Source organism: Psammomys obesus, unplaced genomic scaffold, assembly GCF_907164565.1.
Source record: "Psammomys obesus unplaced genomic scaffold, mPsaObe1.curated_primary_1811, whole genome shotgun sequence".
NCBI classification, from domain to species: Eukaryota; Metazoa; Chordata; class Mammalia; order Rodentia; family Muridae; genus Psammomys; species Psammomys obesus.
In genome coordinates, this window is record NW_026596234.1 from 10,431,562 (window position 1) to 10,445,423 (window position 13,862).

Genomic DNA, 13,862 nt, shown 5'->3' on the forward strand with positions numbered 1-13,862 from the left:
GTGTGTGTGTGTGTGTGTGTGTGTGTGTGTGTGTGTGTGTGTGTGTGTGGTGTCAGAGGATCACAGAGCAGGTAAGGTAGAGGTTTTTAGGAGGAGTAGCAGACCTGGCTTGGGTCTTCATTAACCCCGTAGAGGAGCCTTCACCAGGACAGCAGTATGGTAGAGAATAAGGGACAAAAGCAGGGCCGCAGGAGCAGGGCGGGGGGGAAGGGTGAGAGGAGACCCTGGCATCCCTTTGTGGCCGCCATGCTGAGTTGCCTGGGACTGCTTCTGCTTCTGGGCAGGTTTTTGGCACCCAGTAGCTGCTGGGCTGATGCTAAGCATAGTGGTAATCATATTGTCACCACTAAGAGTGTCTGGCCTTGGAGACCAGCTGCCTGGGAGACAGGCACAAGGATTGCCACTCACATCCTGTTGTTTTCTTTTCCTTTTTTTTTTTTTAATTTATTTACCTTTGTTTTATGTGGATTGGTGTTTTGGTGTTTTGCCTGCATATATCTACATGAGAGTGGCAGGTCTTGGAGTTACAGGCAGTTGTGAGCCGCCATGTGGGTGCTGGGATTTGAACTCTGGTCCTCTGGAAGGGCAGTCAGTGCCTTTAACTGCTGAGCCATCTTTCCGGCCCCCCATTTTTATTTCTTTAAAAAACAAACAAACAAACTTAACCCCGCACAGTGGCACATGTCTGTAATCCCAGCACTCTGAGAAGCAGAGGCAGGTGGATCTATGAGTTCAAGGCCAGCCTGGTATACAAAGTGAGTCTAGGACAGCCAAGGCTACACAGAGAAACCCTGTCTTGAAAAAAATAAAAATAAAAACTGTCAAAAGAAAACAACCTGACGTGGTATGTCAAAGAGGGTGCATGGGCAGGCAGCCTGGGAAGGTCTAGAGGTATTCTTTACAGTTTTTCTTTCGTTTATTTATTTAGTGTGTATGTGTGCCACAGTGCATGCCTTGTGGAGGTCAGAGGACAACTGGTGGGAGTTGGTTCTCCCCTTTCATTATGTAGGTCCCAGGATTAAACTGAGGTCATTAGGCTTGCCAGTAAGTGCCCTTACCCACCCAACCGGCTTACTGGCTTCTTTTCATATGGTTTTGTGTGGTGCTCAGCTCCTGACACTTCCATCTCTCACTGTTTTCTTTTTTTTAAGAACTTTTACACATTTTCTTTTCTTTTTTGTTTTTCGAGAGAAGGTTTCTCTGTGTAGCATACTAACTGTCCTGGAACTCACTATATAGACCAGGCTGGCCTCGAATTCAGAGAGCCGCCTTCCTCTGCCTCTCAGGCGCACTGGGATTAAAGGTGTACACCACCACTGCCCGGCTTTTTACACATAATTTTCTTATTTATTGTTTGTGTGTATGTAGTACACGTTGTGGAGGTCAGAGGGCAACTTTCAGGACTCAGTTCTCTCCTCCCAGGTGGGAGCCAGGGACTGATGTCAGGTGTCCATGCTTTGTGGCACACTTGTTTCCAGCTGGGCCAGCTCGCCGTCCTTTCTTCTGTCAGCTGCCTTCTTCTCACACTGCTCGCTGCACCTCCATATAACCTGGGCAACACGGAGGCCATGAGTGGGAAAATTCTGGCTCACCCCCGGCCATGGACACTTGGGTAATGTCCAGAATTTTGACACCTCCACCAAAGCCATAAGGAATGACCCTGCTTGCCTAAGCTTATGTGTCTATAAACTGTGACTGTACTTAAAGTGGAATGCTGTCATCCAGCTCCTCAGGTGTGGTGCCTTTTTGGTCACCTTAGCCTTCTGGGGGCTACCCTCCTGCCTGGCTGCAGGCATCCAGGCTCCAACCGTGGAAGGTCTGATGTCCCCAACACCCCATTTCTCTTTGACCCTGAGGCTGATGGCCTGTGACCTGCTCCGTGGATGTTGGGCAGGCTCGGGATGTCCCTGGGTTGAGGGATCAAAGGCCAGCCATGGCCCACACCTTCAGAATGACCACCTACCCAGAGAACAAGTAGTACCAGGAAACTTCAGTCAAAATGCAGGGAGATCATTCAAGTTCCTGCAGGAGTCCCCAGAAAGCCTGAAGAGAAACCAGCACTGGGGCTCGTCTATCAGAGAATTACAGCTTGCAGTCCCAGCCTCGTGGGCATGCACCTTGTGCCCAGGGGTGCTGTCTGTGAAATGGATGGTTGGGGGTGCTTGGCACACTTCACCCCCTCACCACTGAGGATCCGCACAGCCTGAGCCTCACTCAGCCCCTCTCTCCACAGGCAAGCGCCTCCAGGAGTGGTGTTCTGTGATCCTGTGCTTCAGCCTCATCACCCATAACTTGGTCCACCTCCTGCTGCTGGCCCGATGGGAGCACACGCCCCTCGTCATCCTGGGTGTTGGTGAGTGCCAAGGACCCACCCCTCTGCAGTTCTTTTGCCCTAGTGCAAGGGAACACTGGTCTTGCATCAAGGACAAGCTATGGGAGCCCCCCCCCCCCCCATCTTGGAGCTGACTCCACCCCCAGCTCCTGTCTCTGGCATTCCAATGTCAGCACTCTTCTTTCAGAATACTTGTGGAGGTCAGCTACCCCTCCCCCACACCCTTCTCCCAGCTGTTTTCCGGGCCTCCCACTGCCCTTGTCCAGTGTGCTGACGTGGTGGCCATTCCATTTGACAGCCCCTACTTATCACTCTTCATCCATGCTGGCTACACACTCTCAGCCGATGCTCCTTCCTCCTCTCCCCTCCCCCTCCCCCCATGGAGCCTTTGTACAGGCTGTTCACTGCGCCTGTCACCCTGGTCAGGACACCCACTTTTGATCTCGGAGATCGACCAACAGGCCTGCTTAGGTAGGCCCTCCATGAAGGCCCCTCAAAACCAGCCCTACAGAGTGTGGTGGTGCAGGCCTTTAATCTCAATACTTGGGAGGCAGAGGAAGATCTCTGCATTCCAGGCCAGCCAGGATGGTGAGACCCCATCTCAAAAACCAAATTGCCCAGCAAAGCCCTGCCACACACCGTCTCCTTGACCCTGCTGGGTCTCCATCAACTCAGAAGTCAGATTTTTTCCCCCCTGTTTCGTCTACCGCCGTATCCCAGCCTCAGGCGCAAGTTCTGGTACGTGGCAGGTGCTGAGGATTCAGTGAGTTGGGATGGTGAGCATGGAGTGGGGTCCTGTTGCTGAGAAGTCCTGGTGTTGCCCCTGGCCAGGCATGGAGGCTGACACTCATCTTCTTGATGAGAGCTGGGGGCTCAGAGGAGGCGCTCATAGTCCTTATCTCCAGTGGCATTCCTGGTTCCAGCTGTATCCCTTCTTTCCAGCCTTCTGTCCTCTTCCTCTCCTGAGCTCCAGGGCTAGCCAAGGGGCTGCAGTACCCTTGGTCCTCCCTGGCCCTCCGTGTGGTTTTGCTTCTACAATCTCATTAAATGCGTTCTGTCTGCCTAAGCCAATAGTGTACAGGCCTGCTAATCGAGCTCTCTCTCAGTACAGGGGAGAGGTCAACCTGCTCCCTTCGTGGGAGCCCAGGCCTCACCTGCAGGAGCCCCTAAGCCCCCCAGCAGGGGTTAGGAGGTTCCCACAGCCTCAGCTGGGCTGGCTGCAGCAGATGTCATGAACATTGAGCCTGTGGTAGTGCTGTCTCCTGTAGTGCTGGCTGTAGGAAAGCCAGGAGGATTTCGTACCTGGGAGGTGACCTAGACGACTGACCAAGGCTACCTCAGCCCCTGCTCAGGTTGACAGTGGATATTCTGCGAGCACCTGCTGGGGCAAGCCCGGAGTTGGCCACTTCCCTGGTATCCGTATTGTACGGAGTAATTGCTATTATACAGAACGAGATTCCAGCATTGTTCACTGCCTGCTGACCCTCACCTAGGCACCTGAGCCACACCTTCCCTCAATATCTGTGTCACAGGCAGGTCACCGTGTTCCCACCCTGCCTGAGACCTGGGTTTCTGCAGCTCCCAGCCCCATCCTCACAGCTGAGGTGGCCAGCTCTCCCATGGCTCCTAGCCTCTGGGCTGATAAGAACAGGTAATCCCTTGATAGTGGTGTTTGCACAATCCTCAATCGATTTAAATAGCCGCCCTGATTTGTCTGTTAACACGAAGGTAGCGGCTGAGGGCACTGCGCCAGCTTGTTCCTATCCAGCGATTCCCAATGCGCCCTGGGCAGCCCCAGAAACCAGAGCTCAAACTGAGAGGATTCCAGTTGTTAAAGCCAGGCTGGTGTGATGCAGTGCCTGAGAGCTGATCAAGATAAAGCCATGGTTGTTAAGGGGAGAAGATACAGGAGGAGGCTTGTGTCTGCGGCAGAACAGCGCGTGCAAAGGCCCTGAGGCTTGTGCGAGCCAGTATCTAGACGGAATTAGTCAAAGAAAATAGGTTTGGTGGCAGCTCACTAAAGCAGATGGGCGAGTGGGACAGGACCTTGGAGGTCACTGGGTTTATTTTGAGTGTTGTGGGGAGTCACTGGTGAATTTCCCCATGGGAAGATGATTTCTGGTCCAGGGAGCCAAGGAGAGGTGGTGGGTCCTTCAGACTCAGAGGAGCTGTGCACTTGGGCTCCAAGGACAGACAGGGTGGGCGGTAGGTAGGGTAAGGGGTTAATTCCAGGTTCAGCCCAAGATGTGAGCCGGTGGCAGAGGAGAAACAGCCTGGGGGAAGACCTTAGCTGGAGAGCAGGAACAGGTAGAGCCCAAGGAATGGGGAGAACTGAGAAGGTGGCAGGGCCCAGAGAAGGTGCCACCAGAGTGGACAGCATACCAGCCTGATGGCGCAGTGAAGGGACCTGGGCCTGAAGGTCCCTGGTGACTGACAAACCTCTCCTTCCCTTGGGGAGAACACAACACAGAGGCCGCAGTGGGTCTTTGAAGGGAGCAGCTTGGAGATGGAGAAGGGCAGGGATCAGCAGTGAGGCCTCAGGTGTCTGACTTTAACTAAGCCCAGCTGATGATATATATGCCTGAGTCAACCCCGCCCAGCTCACCTCCACCCAGCCTTCACAGTCGCTGTTGTTAGATTGAGCCATCCCTGACCCCTTCCTGGTGTCTTTGGGGAAGGGTGGTGACCAGGCCAAAGCTGCTCCCAGGGCAAGCTAGCTGCCAGCCGCCAGCTGCCACCAGGGCTGGAACAAAGAGACTTCTGTGTGTCTGTGTCTGCCGCCCTGCCCCCCATTAAAGGAGGCTAGCGGGCAAATGGGTGGCCTGGGATTTGTGTCCTAGAAACAGTGACCAGACCCCAGGAATTGAGAGCCATTTCTTCACATGGTGGGAAAGGAAGCTCTCTCACCCAGATTATCCCTGACACCAGCGATAATGTCCCCTTGAATGCCAGCCATCCGACAGATGGCAAGACTGAGGCCAGCAAAGGGATGCTAGACTCAGGCCACAGGCAGCTGCCACTGGGTAGCTTGTGCCAGAGCCCAGAGCTCTGCACCCTTCACCTCTTTGGCTAGCTTCTGCTGCTTAAGGGGCATGAGTCCTGTGTGACTTCCATTTCCCAGACCTGGATGTGAGGCTGAGGGTGGCCCTCTTGCCCCTTGCCATGGATGACCTTGGACAGGCCCCCTGCCAGCTTCAGCAGCTCTGAGGCCTTTGGCAGGTCAGACATCATGGGGCCCATCACCGGACATGAAGGGAGGTTACAGTGTTTTAGTAGATGGTTCTCTTTGTTTTGAGACAGGGTCTTGAACTCTGTGTCATCAGCTCCTGATCTTCCTGCTTTATCTTCAGAGTGCTGGTATTACGTAGTGGCTGTTTCTGGAGACTGGCATCAAACCCAGGCACTCCAGGGCTTCATGCATGTAAGATGAATACTGAGCCACAACCCAGCAGTCGTTTTTATTTATTTATTTTTTTTTTAGGCCAATTCAGGTTTACAGGAATGGTGGAAGGAAAGGGGCCCTGCACTTGTGTCAGTTAGTGCCCAGTGGGGCTGCTTTGTGCCTATACTGTACTGTTGGTCACTTGCCTTTGGTTTCATGGCCAGGGTCCTTTTCCTGTCCCAGGTACCATCTAGGCCACTAGTCTGGTTACTTGTCAGAGTCCTCCTCACTTAGGATCATTGGGCTGCGCCAGATTCTCAGCCATAACCTGGGCTGCCTTGGAATTCTCCATGTAGCCCAGACTGGCCTGGAACTCCTGATCCTCCAGCCTCGGCCTCTGAATGCCAGAGCTACAGAGGTGCACTGGCCCCTTGCTATGCTTTTGAGTAGTGCTGGGAATGGAACTTGGACCCTTACACAGACTAGGCAAGCAGTCTCCCTTCCTCTGACTCTGTACCAGCCATCTTTGCTGAGTCGGGGCCACCGGTTGAAATTACTAGGATGCTCTCCCGGGTCATTTTGGAATCAGCAGAGCAGATCAGCAAAGCAGGCAAGTGCAGCTTGCCATTGTGAGGTTACTTTGCCCTGGACCAGGGAGCACCTTCTGGGTTACTCTCCCCTTTTCCTGAGACAGTCTCACAGCCCAAGCTTCAGTGAGAGCAAGGCCCACACAATGCACGTTCCCCCTTGACAGCCCCGGGTATGAGACTCTCCTGAAGGCCACCCTGTCTTGACTTTCTAATGCTGTTCTTCCATGTTCTGATCACCACAGAGGATTAACTGCCAAGGACAGTTAAGGGTAAAGAGCTTAATCACACAGACCTGGCCTTGGTTCGCAGGGATCAAGTGGTGAAACACTGAAGGCTGTGCGCTGGTTTAAAAGCAAAAATGTCAACCACAAAAACAAAGAAGAAAGAGGGAAAAAAAAAAAAGCATTTTTCTGGTGTCAGACAGAAGACAGACATAGTGGTGCACACCTTCAATCCCAGCACTTGGGAGGCAGAGGCAGGAGGATCTCTTGAGTTTGAAGCCAGCTTGGTCTACATAGCAAGTTCCAAGCTAGCCAAGGTTGTACATGGTGAAACCCTGTCAAAAAAAGGGGGGGGGGGTCAGCCTTGGCGCTGGGTAGATGGCTCAGAAGATAAAATCCAGATCAAAGTTCACATCCCAGCACTCTTACAGAGAATCCAAGTGCCTGCAGCAGCCTGCCAGGAATCCCAGCCCTTACAAGGTAGAGATGGGATCCCCAGGGGAAGCCAGCTGGACTAGCCAAAGCAACAAGAGGTCCAGCCTCTGGAAGTAGAGAGCCCTGGAGGAACCCCAGTACCATTGTCTGTGTGTCAGGGTGTGGTTGCACACCTGTCACCCTCATACTTGACAGTCCGAGACTGAAAGATCAGAAGTTCAAGGCTAGCCAGGATTACATGAGTCTCTGTCTCAAAAACACAATGTCTCTGCCATCGCCAGCCCAAGGAATGAGGGAATCTGTGAGCACACAGGCATCTCCGTGAATGAGCAATGCAGCTAGAGTCAGTCAGATTCCAGTGGAGGGCTGAGTGCCTCCCACCCAGATGACAGAACAGATTTCAGCAGCAAAAAGGGAAATGGTCAGTGTACGTGACACTGCAATGAATGGCTGCAGTTGAGCTATTCCGGTGAAGCAGCCAAACCGAAAATACTTACAGACAAGGTATTGGGGGACTAGCCTTCACCCTCATGTGCTGACACAATGCCTGAGGCTGCCCTGTGATGTTGGCAGGGTTGAGCCATAGCAACAGACTGTGTGACCACAGAGCCTACCTGACAGCCTTCAAGTCTGCCTCTGGAGAGGAAGTTTCCTGGCCCTTAGACTCAACGTGGAGGCCTGGAGCCACATAAGCCTACATTCCACTGAGTGCAGGTTAGGGGCAGTTAGAACTAAATGTGAGGCATACCTGGGGAAGGAGGAAATAGTTTCATCCACACCCTGAGCCCGCCATTCAGGACAAGAAGCCTGGACTCAGAGTCCGTACCATGCTGCACCCACAGGCATCCAGTGTTCTCCAGAACTTTGGCCATGAAGGCAGTGTTTAAATCTGACTAATGACGCTGCAGTAGGCCCCTGGAGATACCTCTCGTGAAGCAAGTAAGGACACTGGGCCCAGAGGAGGCAGGAGGCATCGTAGCGTGCTTAGAGGCAGGGCCTCCCTTGCTTAGAGGCAATATGTCTACAGCATTCATAGTACAAAATAGGTGCTTCGGTAATGCTCCAGGCCTGCTGGGTACAGGGGAGCAGCAAGTCCTCTGCCTGCCAGTATGTCCTCACTGGGCAACAGGAGTGCCCAGCACTAGGCAGTGCAGCCCGTCTGTCCACCGGCTTCTCCATGCCAGCAAGCACAGCTTCTCCATGCATCCTCAGCTTCCTGCCCACTCTGCCCTAGGAGCTTGCAAGTGCCTCATCTGTGGCCCACTGCTTTCCCCCCATCGCCCTGTGCTTCGAGGGGTGAAAGGATAGAGAGACAGGGAATAGGTGGGTAACTAGATGGATGGCTGGGTCGGGTGAGTGGGTCGGTAGAGGGATGAGTGATCATAGGTATTGGTTAGGTAGGTGGGAATTTGTAGGTGAATTTGTAGGTAGATAGGTGAATGGACAGATACCCCTGGCTTCTGAAGACCTACCCTCAGCAGCTACCTTTAAACAGATGTGGACACTTAAAATTCCATTCCCACAGTGGTGTGCATCCCTTACTCCTGTCCCCGGGTCCCAGCCTCACTCTCCAGGGAAGTTTCCAGGGGTTTTCACCTGCAGTCCTCAAGGTACCCCAAGGCCTTGGTCCGCTGTCAACAAAGGTCTAAGGACATCATTGCAACTCAGAACCTGGGCCTCAGACAGCCAGTTTACAGAGAGTAATCTCAGGGAGGCGGAGGCACGGGCCTGCACAGATCCTCCTTTCCAGCGGCTCTTGTGGGTCAGTACTGTACACCATGTGTCATTGAGCCCATTGATGTTACAGAACCAAGGTCCAGCCCTAAACCATAGCCCACGGTGCCAAGCCCAGACATAAGAGTAAAAACTTAAAGGACAGGTGTGCTGGGAGGAGAGGTAGAGGAAGCCCCTGGAGATGTTCAGATCTTAGGAAGGGCATTGAGCGAGGACCCAAAGCAGCAGAGGAAAGCAAGCTGCCGAACTGCATCCTGGGAAAGGAGGAATGTCCCAAACAGAGAGGAACAGTGAGGGCAGAGGACCAGAGAGTGGTGGAGAGACACTGCTGGCCACTCTGCCTCAGTTTCCCTGTGTGTACATGGGTCCTGCTATACCAGATGGATCTAAGGCAAGTTATGAACAGCTGTGCTACTTGCCATTCGTTTGCCTGGGCTCCTTACTTCTCCCCCCCGCCCGCAGTTCGCCTCTGTCATGTGAGCCAAAGGCTACTAAAGAAACCTTAGATCACACAAACAAAGGTCCATGTCCCACTGAGACAGGGCTTCTTAAACTGCACTCTTCATCGCCACCACTCCTTACAGGAGGAGACAGGGATACAGGGATATTACCACGTACAGTGTCTCACAGCTCATTCGGGATGGAGTGGGAGTAGGTCCAGGTCTAAGGCCTGCGGTGACTGTGTTATTAGCCTCCCTGGGGTACCCCAACCTAGTTCTGAGCAGACTGAAAGCAAACAAAGGAAAAGCCCAAAGGATCGAGTCCATTACTGATACAAGCTAGACGGGTAGGTGGGATGGAGACTTGCAGATGAGGTACTGCTTTTGTTTGTTGTAGCCCAGGCTAGCTTCAAACTCTGGGTGGTCCTGCCTCAGCCTCCCGAGTGCTGGGATTCTGGGCAGCTCAGCTGAGGCCTCTGACTGGGGTCCAGGAAGACAGTTACACCCTCACCACAGCAGGAGTTTACTCTGTGCAGACCGGAGCCAGGACTTAGGCCGAGGCTCTGTCCACTGGGAGGGGGTGTGGTGCTGCCCTCCCGGAATAAATGAAATAAACAAACGAGCAAACAATGAGAGGGTGGAGGAGTGGCCTATGATGGGAGGGTCGGTATGTCTCTGCATGCCCCTGCCCTGGCTCACACTCTTGTTGCCCACAGTTGCCGGGGCTCTTGTTGCTGACTTCCTGTCTGGCCTGGTCCACTGGGGTGCCGATACATGGGGCTCTGTGGATCTACCCGTTGTGGGAAAGGTGCGTATGCCGAGCCATGTGACCGTGCCAGGGTAGTCCCCTTTCCTCTCAGAGCCTCAGTTAGCTGATGCCGCACTTCATGCCAGTCTTCTGAGATTGGACTGAGGATCTCATGGTTGGTGACAGCACAGAAGAGTGGGTCAGAAAGCCCCATAGAGTCTGCCCTTGAGCTAGGGCCTGGCTTATTCGCCTCTGCTTGGATTAGGGTAAGGGGTATGCAGAAAATTGAATCCAAACAGGTTTCATCAGGCAAGGATTCTGACTCAGTCGGTGCCAAGGTAAAGCCCCACAGAGCCAGAGGAGCACCTTTTCAGACTGGGCTCTCCTGTCTGGTTTCTGCTTTCGCCTGTTGAGCTAGGCCTCCAACCTTGGCTGCCTAGAGAATTCTTTTCCCCTAATGGCAGCCAAACTCCCAGAAACTGCTCCCACTGGCCCAGCTGTCCTCATACTGCCTATCCTGCAGCCAGTCACTGCCGGGGAGATGGATGCACTCGGGTGAGCCATTCCTGGGTCTGTGTGTTCGCTCAGGGCAGGCTCCATTTAGTAGCATGACCTGAGCGCCAGGGAGGCTGCTCCCAGAGGCAGGAGCTGGAGGGCCAGGTAGAAAGGGTCCCCTTTGTTTATGTGGGGCCTCAGTATGGGTGGGGAGACTGAGGCCCAAAAGGATCGGGGAAGGTCCTCACCAGTTTTCTAAGCTATCTTGCTCTGTTCCCTGCCAGACCTCAGCCCAGGCAGATTGTGTGTCAGTAGCAGGGCACAGGGTGGGAAGCTCCAAGAGTGGAGCCCAGGCAGCATGTCTGGGGTCCAGAGGGCACCAGCTGCCCTCAGTTTTCAGGGAGGCCACATCTATACCCTGCCCACCCTAGGCCTTCATCCGGCCATTCCGGGAACACCACATCGACCCCACAGCCATCACGAGGCACGACTTCATCGAGACCAACGGTGACAACTGCCTGGTGACGCTGCTGCCGCTGCTGAACATGGCCTACAAGTTCCGAACCCAAAGCCTGGGTGAGACCTGCAGCTGGGGCCCCTCAGCCTGGGTGTCAGGGACAGAGACCCTGGGAGCCTCCTGGCGTACGTGTGGGCCTCTCGTGTCATATAAAGTATCCTCCATTATTCGGGTGCATGTGAAAGTTGGGTAAAAAGTCTCACACCCAGTTTCTCAGAGCACTCTGGCTCCCGGGGTCCTTTCCACCTCCTCCATGGAGCTAGCTGCTCATTTGACCCTCCCTGTGAGGCACTGCCGGCCCACCCCCTCGTTACTGTATATTTCCTAAAGGAAAGGGCACACTGTAAGGACTTGGGTGGGCAACAGTGCCTATTAATGAAGGAATACCAAAGCTAGCCAGCTCACTGGGCATCAGGTGAGGCAAAGCTGGACTGTCTGGCAGTTGGTGGCACCTCCCTTTGGGAGGGGTGGAGGATCTGTCAATCTGTCCACCCATGGGCAGAGCTAGGGTACTGCTGGGCCCCACCCCTGCTGACAGTCTCCCAGCGGCCCCTCTCGACAGACCTACCTCCTATCTCTCCCCATCCCGTAAGCCAGAAATCAACAACTGAAGGCCTCCAAAGGCCTGTGGCTTTGCTTCTTTCCAGGGTGGAGCTGTGTGGAGCTGTTGACATCTAGACGCCCCCACAGGGCTCCACAGAGACAAAACCCTTGTTCCAGACTCTGCCCTGCCTCCTTGGCTCTGTCGATGTCTTTCCTCAAGAGAGACACTCCATTGAATACACAAGTGTCCTCAAAATCCTATTTCTGAGAACCTGACCCAGTCCCTGCCCCAAGCTCACGGAACCCACAAGGGTCAGCAGGAGTCAGAACCCAGTCCCTGGGCTGCTAATAAATCTGAAGGCTTCATGGTAGAAGGGAGGCTGAGGGGGGCCTGGGTGCACCTGGCACAGGAGCTGGCTGGCCAGTGGAGCAATTAGGTCCCATGCCCTTGCCCTGCAGAGACCCTGGAGCAGCTGTACCCCTGGGAATGCTTCGTCTTCTGCCTGATCATCTTTGGAACCTTCACCAACCAGATCCACAAGTGGTCACACACGTACTTGGGGCTACCATGCTGGGTCACTGTCCTGCAGGACTGGCACGTGATCCTGCCACGGAAACACCATCGCATCCACCATGTGGCACCCCATGAGACATACTTCTGTATCACCACAGGTGGGTGGTGCCATCCCCAGGGTCAGGAGGTTGGAGGGCATGCAACCTTGGCCTACCCAGTGTCCTCAGTACACACATATTTATTAAACCCATTATTAAGCATTGTTTGTCAGGCACTCTCCTAGGTGCTGAGGGCAGGGCTGTGAACACACCAAAGCCCCTTCCCTACTTCCAGATGTTGTGACATTCACAGCCGGACACTCACCCAGCCAGCAGACAAGCTACTCTGTGCCCGTTTACTGCCCTGGGCCTAGGATCTAGCATCAAATGGAATGGCACACACCTTTATCCCATCACAGAGGCAGGCAGATCTCATGTGAGGCCAGCCTGGTCTACAGAACGGAGTTCTAGGACAGCTACACAGAGACCAAAAAAACAAACCCCAGTAATTGGGGGCGGGGCCCCTGAGGGAGGGTCTCAAGCCCCTCTTGTGGGAGGTCTCTGTGCTCTACTTTCTTCAGCCTGTCTCCTGAAGACCCCGCCCTGGGCAGGCTGGCTCTCTCCTCACAGTCTCCTCCTGATTATGTCTGCTGCAGGCTGGCTTAACTACCCCCTGGAGGTGATAGGCTTCTGGCGACGCCTGGAGGACCTCATCCAGGGCCTGACGGGCGAGAAGCCCAGAGCAGACGACATGAAGTGGGCCCAGAAGATTAAGTAGTGTGTCTCGCCTCCTGGTCGCCAGCCTTCCCCAGCCTGAACCGAAGCCATCTGCCAAATCCCCGAGACCCCCTCCAGTGACGAGAAGTCCCCTGGGCTGGGCCTGGGCACCCCGTAGCCCATCCGCAGTGACACAGAATACTTGAGCCACCGAGTTTCTATTTCCTCTTTTCCTTTTCTTTCCTTGGGCCGTTCTGGCCACTGAACTGCTCTGAGGCCAAGCCTGACTGCAGAGGGGGCGCCCAGTCCTGCTGGCCAGCTCCAGACTGCGCACTTGCCCTGCCCTGCACGCCTGCTCCCTGGACGCCACAGGGCTCGCCGACAACTTGGTCTGTCCTCAGTGACCCAGAGAGCCCCAGAACACTTCAATGTCCCTGTATCATGATCCTCCCTCAGCCCTGCAAACCGACCCCAGAGGCCTAGGTGGGTGGACCACCCCGGCCGCCACCCAAGGGAGGCAGAGCCAGGCAAGGGGCAAAGGGCAGCTGGCAGGGAGAGGCCAGAATAGCCTGTCCACACTCGATATTATTTAGGGTTTTTTTTTTTTTTTTAAAGGTGCTTGCTTGTCAATGTAAATAATAGAAAGCCTTAATATCTTTCTGTAACGGAGTAATATTTTAATGTCATGTTTTGGATGTATATAATATATTTATAACAAAGAGTCTCCTTAACCCTGACTGCCTCGTGGTTCCAGATGGCTGCATAGAAGGGGTTAGCTCTGGCCTGAGGGCCTTTGTCCCCTGACACGAACGACATAGTTTAGATTTATGTATTTTATGTTGTGCATATGCGTGTGTGCGTGTGTGTGTGTGTGTGTGTGTGTGTGTGTGTGTGTGTGTGTGTCTCACATGTGTGCCTGATGCCCACAGGTGTCACAGAAGGGCATTGCATTCCTGGATCTTAAGTTACTGGTGGTTATGAAACACTTTGACGTTGGGAACTAAACCAGGGCCTCTTACATGCCATTTCTCCAGCCCTGGATTTTTGTTTTTTTGAGGCAGAGTGTCATCTACTCAAAGCGACCTCACTTCTTTGTAGGCTTAGATTTTTTTTTACCAAACCTATTTTGTTTAGGGTTCTTCAGCACCTTTACCTC

The 13,862-nt window shown here is 53.8% G+C and overlaps 1 protein-coding gene across 1 annotated transcript in view; it reads left to right on the forward strand.

The window, feature by feature from the left end:
- Peds1 (plasmanylethanolamine desaturase 1) overlaps positions 1 to 13,514 on the forward strand; it is an 18,979-nt gene extending 5,465 nt beyond the window's left edge. The window contains exons 2-6 of the mRNA XM_055595880.1: positions 2,234 to 2,353; positions 9,851 to 9,942; positions 10,809 to 10,953; positions 11,897 to 12,109; positions 12,646 to 13,514. Of these exons, the coding sequence (XP_055451855.1) occupies positions 2,234 to 2,353; positions 9,851 to 9,942; positions 10,809 to 10,953; positions 11,897 to 12,109; positions 12,646 to 12,767 (692 nt within the window). The 3' untranslated portion in view covers positions 12,768 to 13,514. The remainder of the gene's footprint in view (positions 1 to 2,233; positions 2,354 to 9,850; positions 9,943 to 10,808; positions 10,954 to 11,896; positions 12,110 to 12,645) is intronic.
- Positions 13,515 to 13,862: the final 348 nt, after the last annotated feature.